The sequence below is a fragment of the Petaurus breviceps genome, unplaced genomic scaffold (genome assembly GCF_028583685.1).
Source record: "Petaurus breviceps papuanus isolate PSGF00001 unplaced genomic scaffold, PetGlider_PUasm1.0 164, whole genome shotgun sequence".
In the NCBI taxonomy this organism is placed as follows: domain Eukaryota; kingdom Metazoa; phylum Chordata; class Mammalia; order Diprotodontia; family Petauridae; genus Petaurus; species Petaurus breviceps.
The window spans coordinates 9,463,250-9,476,748 of record NW_027185735.1 but is presented as its reverse complement, the minus strand read 5'-3'; the positions used below and the strand labels follow the sequence as shown (position 1 = coordinate 9,476,748).

The window sequence follows — 13,499 nt, the reverse complement described above, 5'->3', positions numbered from 1 at the left end:
TGTTGCAGGGGTCTGGAGACTGTCCGGCAGACAGAATGAATACTGTCCACTGGTGAAGGACAGTGCTGTTGTTGCAGGGGTCTGGGAGCCTTTCTGTTGGTTCAGAAGCCCTGAAGAAGGATTTTCTTGTTGTATGTTTACAGAAATCCTGGGAGAGGGCTTTGCTAATGTGTTCAGGGGTTCTAGGACTGTTCTACAGACAGAGGATGAATTCATGAAGGGACTGGCAATGTATCTTATGGCCTTGCTAAGCCTTGTCTCCCCAGGAACTAAGATTGCTGAGAACTTGCCTCGTGTCAAGATGAAGAAAAGACCTCCATTTGGGTATTAAGTGCTGTGTTTAAACTTGATGTAACTCTGGGGTAGATTCAATTGTGATCCAGGGGTGGGGAACTTTTGACCTTTTTGTGTTCTATGGTTGAGCAAATGAATGTATTTTACTTATGTTTGGAAACTAATCTCCATTTGAGAAGAGGGGCTTTGTGGTGGACTTAATTAAGGTATAGCCTAGGGGTGGAGAAGTATTTAGAACAGGGACTTTGTAATTGATTGAATGATTGGAAGATCCTGGGGTGGGGTAGTACTTGGAGATTATTTAATCACACTTAGTAAATGCTGTATTTTGAATGATGTCATGTTTTGATCTTCTCTGTTCTTGGTTTGTCACTGAATAAAATAGAGAGCACTTATGCTGGTATTTTGAACCTGGGAAGTTGCCTTTGCTTGGTATTACATTACACCAACATTGATAGACCGAAATCTTCTCAGCAATGCAGTGATATAAGTCTATTCCAAAAGACTCATGATGGAGAGAAATATATGCACCCAGAGAAAGAACTAGAAAGAACTGAGTTTATATCCAGGTGGAAGCAAAATACCTGATCTTTTTCCTTCTCTTTTTTGGTTTTATGTCCTCTTTACCATTTTTCATTCCATCTGATACAATCCATCTTTATAACCTGATTAATGTATAATGTGAAAGTATTTACAGATCCTATACTTGACTCTATGCCGCTTTGGTTGGGAGGGTAGGGAGGGGGACAAAATGTGAAACTCGAGGAATTGTGGAATTGAATCCTGTAAACTAAAAGGAAACAAACAAATTAATAAAAAAAAAAAGAATGGGAGCCAAGATGGTGGAGTAGAAGCACCACCTTCCCGTGGCTCGGGCTAGCAGCTTCCCCAATCTATGTAAAAAGGGGACTCTAAACAAACTTTGGAGCTGCAGAACCCACAAAATCACACAGAGAAGCTAACTTCCCGCTGAGGACAGCCCAGCAGGTTGGCAGGAATCCAGCACAGCACTCTGGGAGCTGAGACCAGTCCCAAACAGAGACTTTAGACCTAGGGCGGGCCTGACCAGCAGTTGGCCAGGGGGACTCCAGATCAGCAGCAGCTGTGGCCGTTTCCAGATTTATCAACACATAAATGCCAAGGACAAAGTGAGAGGTCAGTGCAGTCTGTACTTTGGGACCAGTAAGTGGGAGTCTGTGGCTTTTACCCCCGGGGCGAGAAGCCGGTGAGAGGCTGGCACGGCCAGCCAGTGCCAAGTAGCAGCTTCATCTCCTGGCCTGCAGAGTGTAGGGGTACCAAGCACCAGTCTGAGGGGTCATCGCTCTTGCTTTAACCTGCTTGGATCTGGATTGCAGTCTAGGGTGGAGGTCCAGGGGTGTGTGCCCAGTTTGCCAGAGCATATGGAGACCTCAGAGAAGGCACCCATCTAATACCTCCAGCAGCTGAGAAAACCCCATCATTTGGGATGAAAGCTCCCCTGTCTGGTAGCAGAGTCCTACTGTGGCAAAAAGCCCAAAAATCAAGTAATTGAGTGGCAAAATGAGCAGGCAAAGGAAACAAAGCAGACAGAAGATTCCAACACTACACTCCTATTTTGGGGATAAAAAGGAGCAAAGCATGGAACAGGAGGAAAACAGTGAAGTCAGAACTCCTGCACAAAAACCCTCAAAGGAAAATACAAGCTGGTTACAGGCCATAGAGGACCTTAAGAAGCAGATAAGAGAAGTGGAGGAAAAATTGGGAAAAGAAATGAGAACAATGCAAGAAAATTATGAAATGAGAGTCAACAGCCTGACTGAGGAAAATAATACCTTAAAAAACAAACTGACTCAAAAGGCAAAGGAGGCTCAAAAAGGCAATCAGGAGAAGAATGCCTTAAAAAGCCAAATTTGCCAGATGGAAAAAGAATCTCAAAAGCTCAATGAGGAGAATCATGGCTTCAGAATTAGATTGGAGCAAATGGAAGCTAATGACATTATGAGAAATCAAGATGCTGTTAAACAGATCCAAACAAATGAAAGAATAGAAGGCAATGTGAAATATCTCAGGGGAAAAAGCACTGAACTGGAAAATAGATCCAGGAGAGATAATTTAAAAATTATTGGACTACGTGAAAGCCATGACCAATGTAAGAACCTAGAAATAATCCTCCAGGAAGTTCTCAAAGAAAACTGCCGTGGTGTTTTAGAACTGGAGGGCAAATTAGAGGTTGAAAGAATCCACAGATCACCTCCTGGAAAAGATCCCCAAAAGAAAACTCCTAGGAATATTATAGCCAGCTTCCAGAAATCCCAGATTAAGGAGAGAATATTACAAGCAGCCAGGAAGAAACAATTTGAATATTGTGGAAACACAATCAGGATAACCCAGGATCTGGTAGCTTCTACACTGAGGGATCAAAGGGCTTAGAATATGATATTGCGGAGGTCCAAGGAGCTGGGATTAAAACCAAGAGTCACCTACCCAGCAAAACTGAGTATCATGTTTCAGGGGAAAATATGGTCATTCAGTGGAATAGAGGACTTTCAAGTATTCTTGCTTAAAAAACCAGAGTTGAATAGAAAATTTGACATGTAGATACAAGAAGTAAGAGAAGCATGAGAAGGTAAACAGGGAAAAGGAATCATAAGGAACTTATCACAGTTGAACTATTAACATTCCTACATGGAAAAACAATAATTGTAACTTATGAAGCTTTTCTCAGTAGTTGAAGGGATTAGAAATATATATATATATATATGTGTGTGTGTGTGTGTGTGTGTGTCTATATATGAGTGTACATGGGCAAATGAATACATATGTGAAGGTGTGTATATATGTTTACAAGTATACATAGATAGAGGGCACAGGACCAATTTAACAGGAAGGGATGATACTTAAAAGGTGAAATTAAGAGGTGAGAGGAATATAATGAGAGGAGATGGGGAGAGACAGATTGGGGTAAACTATCTCATACAGAAGAGGCAAGGGAAAATGGTTACAATGGAGGGGAAGAATAGGAAGGCAAAAGGGAAAGGGTCTACCTTATTCCCATTGAATTTGGCTTGAGGAGGGAGTGAAATACACACTAAATAGGGCATCTCACCCTCCAGGAGAGTAGGGGGGAAAGGGGATTAGAGGAGGGATGATTGAAGGGAGGGCAGGCTGGGAGGGAGGGAAGTTGGAAGCACCAACTTTTGAAAAGGGACGGGATCAAAGTAGAGAATAGAACAAGTGGGAGGAGGGATAGGAGGGAGGGAAATATAGTCAGTCTTTTAAAATATATCTACTATGTTATTGTTTTGCATTAGCCACACATGTACAACCTATACTGAAGTGCTTATCTTCCTAGTAAGGGTGGGTGACAAGGAAGGAAGGGAATGAATCTGGAATTGAAAGTTTTAAAATCAAATATTCAAATATATATATATATATATATATATGTGTGTGTGTATGTATGTATGTGTATATATATATATATATACTATTATTTATACCATCTTACATGTAATTGGGAAATAAGATATACAGGCACTGAGGCATAGAGACCCACTGGAAAAGTCAAAAGTGGTATGGGAGAAAATATGGGAGAGAGTAGATTGGAGGAGGGGATATCCTGTGGGACTGCTATTGTGGGGCAGTGGGTAGGGGAAAAATGGGGAGAAAATTTGTAACTCAAAATCTGGCGGAAATGAATGATGTAAATCAGAAGTTAATAAAGCATTAAAAAAAAAGGATGAGTGGGTCAAACAAGAAATTATAGAACAATCCGTAACTTCATTCAAGAGAATGATAATAATGAGACAACATACCAAAACTTGTGGGATGCAGCAAAGGCAATTCTTAGGGGAAGTTGTATACCCCTGAATGCATGCATGAATAAAATAGAGAAAATGGAGGTCAATGAATTGGGCATTGAATTCAAAAAGCTAGAAAAAGAACAAATTGAAAATCCCAATTAAATACTAGATTAGAAATAATGAAAACCAAAGGAGAGATTAATAAAAGTGAAATTAAGAATACTATTGAATTAATAAATAAAACTAAGAGCTGGTTTTGTGAAAATAAAAAAACAATAAAATTGATAGACCTTTAGTCGATGATAAAAAAACAAAGAAGATAACCAAATTACAAATATCAAAAATGAAAAGGATGAATCTACCTCCAATGAAGAGGAAATTCAATCAATAATTAAGAATTATTTTGCCCAATTCTTTGCACATAAATTTGACAATCTTAGTGAAATGGATAAATATTTACAAAAATATAAGTTGCCCAGATTAACTGAAGAAGAAGTAAATTACTTAAATAACCCCACCTCAGAAAAAGATATTGAACAAGCCATCAGTGAACTCCCTAGGAAAAAATCTCCAGGAGCAGATGTATTTACTTGCAAATTCTATCAAACATTTAAAGAACAATTGATTCCAATACTCTACAAACTACTTGGGAAAATTGGTGAAGGAGGAGTTCTACCAATTCTTTTTATGACACAAATATGATACCAATACCTAAATCAGGAAGACACAAAAAGGAGAAAGAAAATTATAGACCAATTTCCCTCATGAATATAGATACAAAAATTTTAAATAAAATTTTAGCAAAAAGACTACAGCAACTTATCATAAGAATAATATACTTTGATCAGGCAGGATTTATTCCAGGAATGCAAGGATAGTTCAATATTAGGAAAACCATCAGTATAATTGATCATATCAACAATAAAACTAGCAGAAACCATATGATTATCTCAATAGATGCAGAAAAGTGGGGCAGCTAGGTGGAGCAATGAATAGAGCACCAGCCCTGGAATCAGGAGGACCTGAGTTCAAATCCGGCATCAGATGCTTGACACACTTACTAGTCATGTGACTTCGGGCAAGTCACAACCCCAATTATCCTCCAAAAAGAAAAAAAAAAGATGCAGAAAAAGCTTTTGACAAAATACAACATCCATTCCTATTAAGTATAGGAATAAATGGAGTTTTCCTTAAAATAATAGGTAGAATCTATTTAAAGCCATCAAGTATTATATGTAATGGGGATAAACTCAAAGGATTTTCAGTAAGATCAGGGATGAAACAAGGATGGTGGGTCCACTATCACCCCTCTTATTAAATCTGGTACTAGTAATGTTAAGAATAGCAATTAGAGAAGAAAAAGAAATTGAAGGAATCAAGTTAGGAAAAGAAGAGACTAAGCTTTGAAGGTGATATGATGATATACTTAGAGAATCCTAGAGAATCAAGTAAAAAACTACTATAGATAATAAATAAATTTGGCCAAGTTGCAGGATATTAAAAAAAACTGACCTAAATAAGAACTTTGGCTCTAGACATTTTATCAGACAAGCTTCTATCTTACCTAACCCCTTCATCTTATACTTGAGAAGTTGACTTTTTGAACCCAAGTGTAAGACTTCACATTTAATCCTATTAAGTTTTATATAAAACATCTAATTGGATTCCAACATTTGGCTATCACTTCTAACACTTGCAAATCTGGTAAGCACTTATTGAAGAAATCATTAAAAATGTTAAAATAGTACACGGACAAACAGATTGGTGAGACACTCCACTAGAGAACTTCTAAGTTGGCATGAAACCAGTAATGATATACTTTGGGTCTAGCTACTCAACCAGTTCCAAATCATCTTATGTATACTATTGTCAAGTCTACATTTCACCATCTTATCCATAAGAAAAGCACAATAAGCTTTATTAAATGCTTTGCTAAAATCTAATTAAATTCCATATGTGGCATTTTCCAGTTCTACTGAACTATAAACCTTAACATAAAAAGAAATTATTTTGATCTGGCATGACCTGTTCTTAATGAAGCCATGAATAAGATTACTGCATTGTGATTACTTCTTACTTTTTCAGATATTCTCTAAACAACCATTTAATAATAAAATCTGCTAGAATTTCAGTAAGAATCAAAGTGAAATTCAATGGCTTGTAGACCCTATTTTCTTTCTTCAGTGAAAGTAAGAACATTTTCCCTTCTCTGCTACTGTAGTATTGTTCAGGTTCTCTTTGATCCTTCAGAGATCACTGATCTATTCAAACAATGTATTTGCTTATTATAGGTGATTCTTATCTATTTTAAAAGTATTTAAAAGATATTCTGAGAAGCCCTTCTCATTGTATATAAAGGAAAGTAATAGAATTATCTCTTCAATTTTTTTCTTCATTTTGAACTATTAAGCATCCTTTCCCTACAAGAAGGGTGAAGTAGCAAATCAAAAGAGCAGACTTTAGGGCCAAGAGAAGCCTTACATGCCATCCCCATCCCCATCCCCACCCCCAACTTATAGCTAAGAAATTAGGTCAAGCGAGGTTAAATAACTTGTTTGGGGTCACACAACTATTAAGTGTCTGCAGTAAGATTTGAATTCACCTCAGGTTGGGTTTTCCCTACTCTAAGTCCAGCACTGTACCCACCATATCCTGCTGCCTATAGATAGATGGACAGACAGGAAGATAAGTAGCTAAACAGAAGATAGGAGGATGGATAAATGAGAGATATACATAAATATATGTTCTAAAGATATGTTTAGAATATTTTTAAGACAGACTAATAAAATATCTGGGTTTTTTTATATTAAGAGCCATTTATATTGCTAGACATCTAATAATACTTACTAACCACATTCTTATCCTGAATCAACTATGCAAAAGTAGCTGATCATTACTCACAATTTTGGGGACCCAATAAGAAGCAACTGTTTTTAGATACTGCTTATAAACTAGCATATACATTTACCATTTTAAAAAGGGTAGAAAATATATTAACAAAGAGGAGGGATAATGTATAAACATAGAAATAGAATGTCTGTTACATAAACAAAAGTTATCTGGAAATTTCAAAGTCGTTCAAAAATAAAACTGATTTTATTTTCAAATGATTTCTTTCTTTCTGTTAAAGAGGGAGGAAATTATTATAAACTTTTTCCATATAAACATAAACTCACCTTAGACAAAGCAGCATCACGTTCTTCTATCACTGCATTCATTTCTTCAGTAGTTATTTTCTCTTTACATTCCTTGGTCTTGTATATTCTATCCATAATTACAGCTCCATTACTCTGGATTGCTCTCCCCGTGTCTGCATTGTTTATTCTGTTCAGTAATTCCTGTAATGTCTACCAACAGCATTATATGTTAGTCCTACATGAAGTTTTAATATATTTTATTCAATATAGGGTTTTAATTAATAGGCACATGTGAATGGTAAATTGACGGAGTGAAGTTATTGAATTTTCATATTGCAGCAAAGATGTACATTATTAGTGTGTCAATTCTTCTTTTTCCCACTTCTTAGTTCTTGAAACCCACTCAATTGAACTTAAGCCTCTAAGATATACGACTGACATCAAGAAATCTCCTCAGAGAATGGCTTACCATGTCATTTTCTTCAGGGTTAATATTTTCTAGCCTAGAAAAAAAGGAACACAGAAAGCCTGATCAGTAGCATTTCCTTAGTGCAGCAAAATGAGTTCGCTTTTTAAATCTTTAGAACCTCAAGTAATTTCATTCGACTAGTCTTTAGAGTCAACCATAACACTGAACATATTAAAGTGCCACCTGCTCGACTTCATCTTTCAATAATGCTCCATATCTTCAGCACTGACTTCAGACTGTTAAGTTATTAATGTTTACTACTATATATGACTACAAGGATCAATTGTTCATATGTGCTTAGATGAAGAAAGTTCCCCAGCGATAGAGGCCCTGGAACTCATCATTATATTTATTCCTGGACTTGTCATTTTTTTTTCCTAGAAACTGTATTCCTTTCCTCTTTCTTTTTGGGTACCTCAAATGAAACAAGGTATTGTTTTTATTGTGAAGTTTAATAATATTCACCCAAAAACTTTACCTGAAAATCTCCCATGAGGTTCTCTTTGTTAAAAACAAATAAATAAAATGTAAAAGCTAAAGGAAGACTGAAAGATCTCTATCATTATAGATAACTAACACTATGCTTTCCACCCTGTATCTTAACACTGAAAGAATTACATAAAGTTATAGAAGGCAAACTGGTTTCCTATATACATCAGTTTCCCTTTGAAATAGCCATCCTGACCAATGAATTCTTGGTTTAAAAAAAAAAAATGCTCAAGTATAGAAAGGGCAAAATGTGACTAGACAACAGTGTATTTGAAAAGGAATTCATGGACTAAGATTTTAGAAGACAAATCAGATCAAAAGGGGATTGGATGTTCTCAAGAACAGATTTCTCACAACACAAACACAAAGAATTTAGGTGAGGGGGGAAATGGTGAATGGGATAAAACAGTAGTTTCCAAATTTAATGTCTCCTTTATTACAAAAAAAAAATTATCACACTTCCCATACTTTTCATAAAAATTAATTCCTTTTATCATATTTACTTTTTAATTAAGAATTTATTTTAGTGTATAACAAATCTCACAATTCAATGAATAAAATTCACAGAAGCATTTATTGGTAAAGTCCTGTAAATTTTCATATTCATAACTTGAAAACACTAATCATATAATATTAATGTAATAGGTGGCCTTGTTTTTTGGGCACAAAGATCATATTTCTGCTTGTAATTATTTTTCAATCACTTATTGAAATTGTTGTTTTGTCTCTGCAACTAACAAAGCAAAAAATTCTGTTTTAGACAAAATAATATAACAAATTTATAAAATGTGTATTCCTTTGTTGGATAAACCAGAACTCTATTCACCCACAGACAAAACACAACAAAATTTTCAATTTCATAAGCTATTTTTGAATAGACTATCATAAAATGACATTATTAATTAACTTGCTGAAATGTACTAAGACGAAACTAACAATTGCACATGGCAAATGGATTCCTTATTTAATGGTATTTAGAAATGACAAGGACTTTGAAATGAAATAAGAATTATTTCAGTAGACAGATGATTAATTCATATGTCTTCAACTGCAAAGTGGTTCACTTGATAAAGTGGTGGGCCTTGAATCAGAAGACCTGAATTCAATTCTGGCCTCAGACACTCACTAGTTATGCGACCCTGTCAGTTAACTTCAGTTTGCCTTAGTTTCCCCAACTGTAAAAGGGGTATAATAATAGTACCTACCTCCAAGGGATGTTGTGAGAATGTGATTATTGTAAAGTGCTTAGCACAGAACATAGTACGGGCTATATCAATGTTTATTTCCCCCCCCCCTTTACTCTGTTTCACTTGTAGGTAGGGTAAATATTGTCAAATTGGGAAACAAAAAATATTATCATACATATTAATCATAGTTTTAATTTTTACCATAAAGTTACTCACCTTACTTCTCTGGACTAGAGTATGAATTTGAGGACCTTACATTTAGAATACTCAAATTTTAAAACATATTTCCTAATATTCAAGTTGCAGTAGGATACTTTTGTTATCAAATGAATTTATTACATATTTATGACAATAACTATGAAAAACAATACTATATTCTTACCATTCAAATGTCCTTCAAAATACATTGGCACAATAAAGCTAGCATTTCACAATAATATAGAAGTTTTCTATGCTTTTCCCCATGTCAGAGTCTTCCTTTTTACTTTCACTCATATTTCTTGACATGTCAATATATTTTGAAAGACATTTGACATGTGTTTGACATATGTTTGCAGTAATGAAAAACATATCCATATTAGTCATGTTGTGAAAGAAAATACAGGCCAAAAAAAAAGTTTAAAAAAAGTATGTTTCAATTTGCATTCAGTTCTTTCAATGAAGATGGATAGCCTTTTTCATCATAAGTCCCTCAGAACTGTCTTGGATCACTGTATTGCTGAGAATAGCTAAGTTATTTAAAATTGATTATTATACAATATTGCTGTTACCATATCCTGGTTCTGCTCATTTCACTTACATTAGTTTGTATAAGTCTTTCCAGGTTTCCTGAGAGTATCCTGTTTGTCATTTTTTTTTTTTTTGCTTTTTGGAGGGCAATTGGGGTTAAGTGACTTGCCCGAGGTCACACAGCTAGTAAGTGTGTCAAGTATCTGAGGCTGGATTTGAACTCAGGTCCTCCTGACTCCAAGGCTGGTGCTCTATTCACTGTGCCATCTAGCCACCCCATGTTTGTCATTTCTTATAGAACATTAGTATGCCATCACATTTATATACATCAACTTATTCAGCCACTCTCCCATTGGTTGCCCTCCCATCAATTTCAAATTTTCAAAAAGGAATATAAAAATCAAAGCAGAGAGGTAGAAGAAAAATTGGAAAAAGAAATGAAAGTTATGCAAGAGAATCATGAAAAGAGTCAACAGCTTGGTAAAGGAAGCACACATACCCAAAAAGGAAAAACATGTACAAAAATTCACTAAAGAAAGCAACTCCTTAAAGAGCAGAACTGGCCAGGTGAAAAGGAGGTACAAAACTCCACTGAAGAAAACAATTTCATAAAAAGTGGAACTGGCCAAATGGAAAAGAAGGTACAAAAGCTTATTGAAGAAAATAATTCCTTAAAAGTTGGAATTGGTCAAATGGAAGCTTATGATTCTATGATACATCAAAAATCAATTAAAATCAAAAGAATGGAAAAATATAAGAAAATGTAAAATACCTCATTGGAAAAACTGACCTGGAAAATAGAACCAGGGGAGGTAATTTAAGAATTGGACTACTTGAAAGCCATCATCAAAAAAAGAGCCTGGACAGCATCTTTCAAGAAATTATCAAGGAAAACTGTCCTTTTTGGAAAACCAAAAAGTAAAATAGTAATTGAAAAAATCCACCAATCACCTCCTGAAAGACATCTCAAAATGAAAACTCCCAGGAATATTAAATGATCAAATTTCCAGAATTCTCAGGTCAAGGAGAATATACTACAAATAGACGGAAAGAAACAATTCAAATATCAAGGAGTTACAGTCAGGATTATACAGGATTTAGCAGCTTCTATGTTGAAGTATCAGAAGACTTAGAATATGATATTCCAGAAAGGAGCTTGGCTTACAACTAAAATCACTATCCAGCAAAACTGAGCATTTTCAGGGGGAAAAAATGGACATTCAATGAAATAGGGGACTTTCAAATATTCTTGATGAAAAAAAGTTGAACATAAAATTCAATTTTCAAGTATAAGACTCAACAGAAGCATAAAATGATAAGAAGGAAAGAAAAAATATATACATTATTAAATAAGGCTAAACTGTTTGCATCCCTACATGGGAGGATGATACTTGTAACTGAATATTTCTATTAGGGCAGTTAGAAAGAGTATACATACACAAAGGATGTAGGTACAGGATGACTTTGGTGAGATAATAGTAAAAAAAAAATTAAGGAGTGAGAAAGAGGATTGCACTTGGAGAGGAAGGAAGGGCGAGGCAGAATAGGGCAAATTATATCAAATGAAGAGGCATGATAGACTTATTATAGTAGAGGGAAAAAAGGGAGGGTGGTAAGCATTGTTTGAACCTTACTCTCATTGGATTTGGCTCAAAGAAGGAACAATATACATTCAGTTGGGTAAAGATATCTACCTTATCCTACAGAAAAGTGGGAGTGGAGGGGGACAAGAAAATGGGGGGCCAGTAGAAGGGAAAGTAGATCAGGGAAGATGGTGATAATAAGCAAAAAATTGGTGAGGAAAGACAGGGTAAAGGGAGAAAGAAACGTATAAACAAGAAGAAAATAAGATAGAGGGAAATACACAGTTAGTAATCATAACTGTGAATGGGAATGGGATGACCTCTCACATAAAACAGAAACAAATAACAGAGTGTATTAAAAATCAGAATCCTACAATATATTGTTTATAAGAAATGCATTTGAAGAAGAAAAGCACACACAAAGTAAAGGTAAAAGGCTGGGGGAGGGGTCGCTAGGTGGCACAGTGAATAGAGCACCGGCCCCAGAGTCAGGAGGACCTGAGTTCAAATCCAGCCTCAGATACTTAACACTTACTAGTTGTGTGGCCTTGGACAAGTCACTTAACCCTAATTGCCCTCCAAAAAGCAAAAAAATAATTAAAATTGTCTTTTCATGTAATTGGGAAAAATAAAATACTATTAAAAATATCTAAGTGATGGTTGTAAAAACTTTATTTGGTTCCCTTTAGTCTTCTGTAGGCTGTCCAATATCTTCTATGGCATCAGTGGTCATATGGAATTGTTGTTTGGCAGTTAGGTAATGAGGATAGAGTGACAGACCTGTTTCAGGAAGAACTTAGTTCAAATTCATCCTCAGACACTTATGAGCTATGTAACCCTTGGGGATGTCACTTGACCTTTATCTACCTAATCTATAAGATGGGGATAATAACTACCTTTCTCTCAGGGTTGTTGCAAAGATATAATAAGATACTGAAAAGTGTTTTGCAAACATAAAAGCACTACATAAACATCAGCTATCTATGATCACCATTACCATCATCATTATTATAAAGAGAATTGACATAGTTGACATATTCTAGCCTCTTTTCGTCCCTATAACTAGAGAGAGAATAGATTTTACCTCTCAAGGGATTTCATATTGTTTAGTATAACTAAACAGGGTGTCTTGGGGCAATTTCAAATGTTTCAGTTTGTCCTTATCCACAAAAAAAAAAATATCAAAGAGGTGGCCTAAGGAGCCCATACACGTACCTAATCCCAAGTGGTCATTAACTTTATTCCTCTTTCTTTAGCGGTCTCTCTTCTAATCCTCTCCACAATGGTCTGTGGAAACTGGAGTGTCATGATGAGTCTGTTGGGGATCCCTTGGTATGATAGTAACCTAACAGCCACTATCCAACCATAACAATCCCATATGCCCAGTTTGGATTGGGTTTTACAGGATATTCTAGGGTTTGGTGAGACTGAAAGACTCTTATTGCCCTATACTGGATTTGTGTGATAGAGCTTTATCAGCACCTGACGATCAATTGCTTCCTCATCAATGTGATATTGTAGGAATAACACCCAAACATCGCCCCAGGACAGGACACCATGCTTCCGCCCACCATCTTCAGAATACTTATTTGCTCAGAGGGCAACTGAAACTGTCCTGATGTCCTACTTTAATTTCATCAGTTGTAACACCTGCCCCCATTTCTTATGGGAGTGTGGCAGAGGAGACAAAAAGCTAAAGCTAAAATCATGCAGCCAGAATGTCAGATATAATTGCCCCACAAGCCAGCGGTCATAAAGCATGGCAACTTCTTGTCCCTTCCCCTCTCTTCCACTGATCCAATCTATCAAATCCATCTTTTTAAAATATTTCA

General features: G+C 35.8%; 1 protein-coding gene across 18 annotated transcripts in view; it reads right to left on the bottom strand.

The window, feature by feature from the left end:
- MIPOL1 (mirror-image polydactyly 1) overlaps positions 1 to 13,499 on the bottom strand; it is a 567,089-nt gene that overhangs the window by 359,699 nt on the left and 193,891 nt on the right. For all 18 annotated transcript variants that reach the window (XM_069082287.1, XM_069082288.1, XM_069082277.1 and 15 more), the window contains 2 exons: positions 7,680 to 7,713; positions 7,250 to 7,420 (listed from right to left, as the gene is read on the bottom strand). In XM_069082287.1, the coding sequence (XP_068938388.1) occupies positions 7,250 to 7,420; positions 7,680 to 7,713 (205 nt within the window). The remainder of the gene's footprint in view (positions 1 to 7,249; positions 7,421 to 7,679; positions 7,714 to 13,499) is intronic.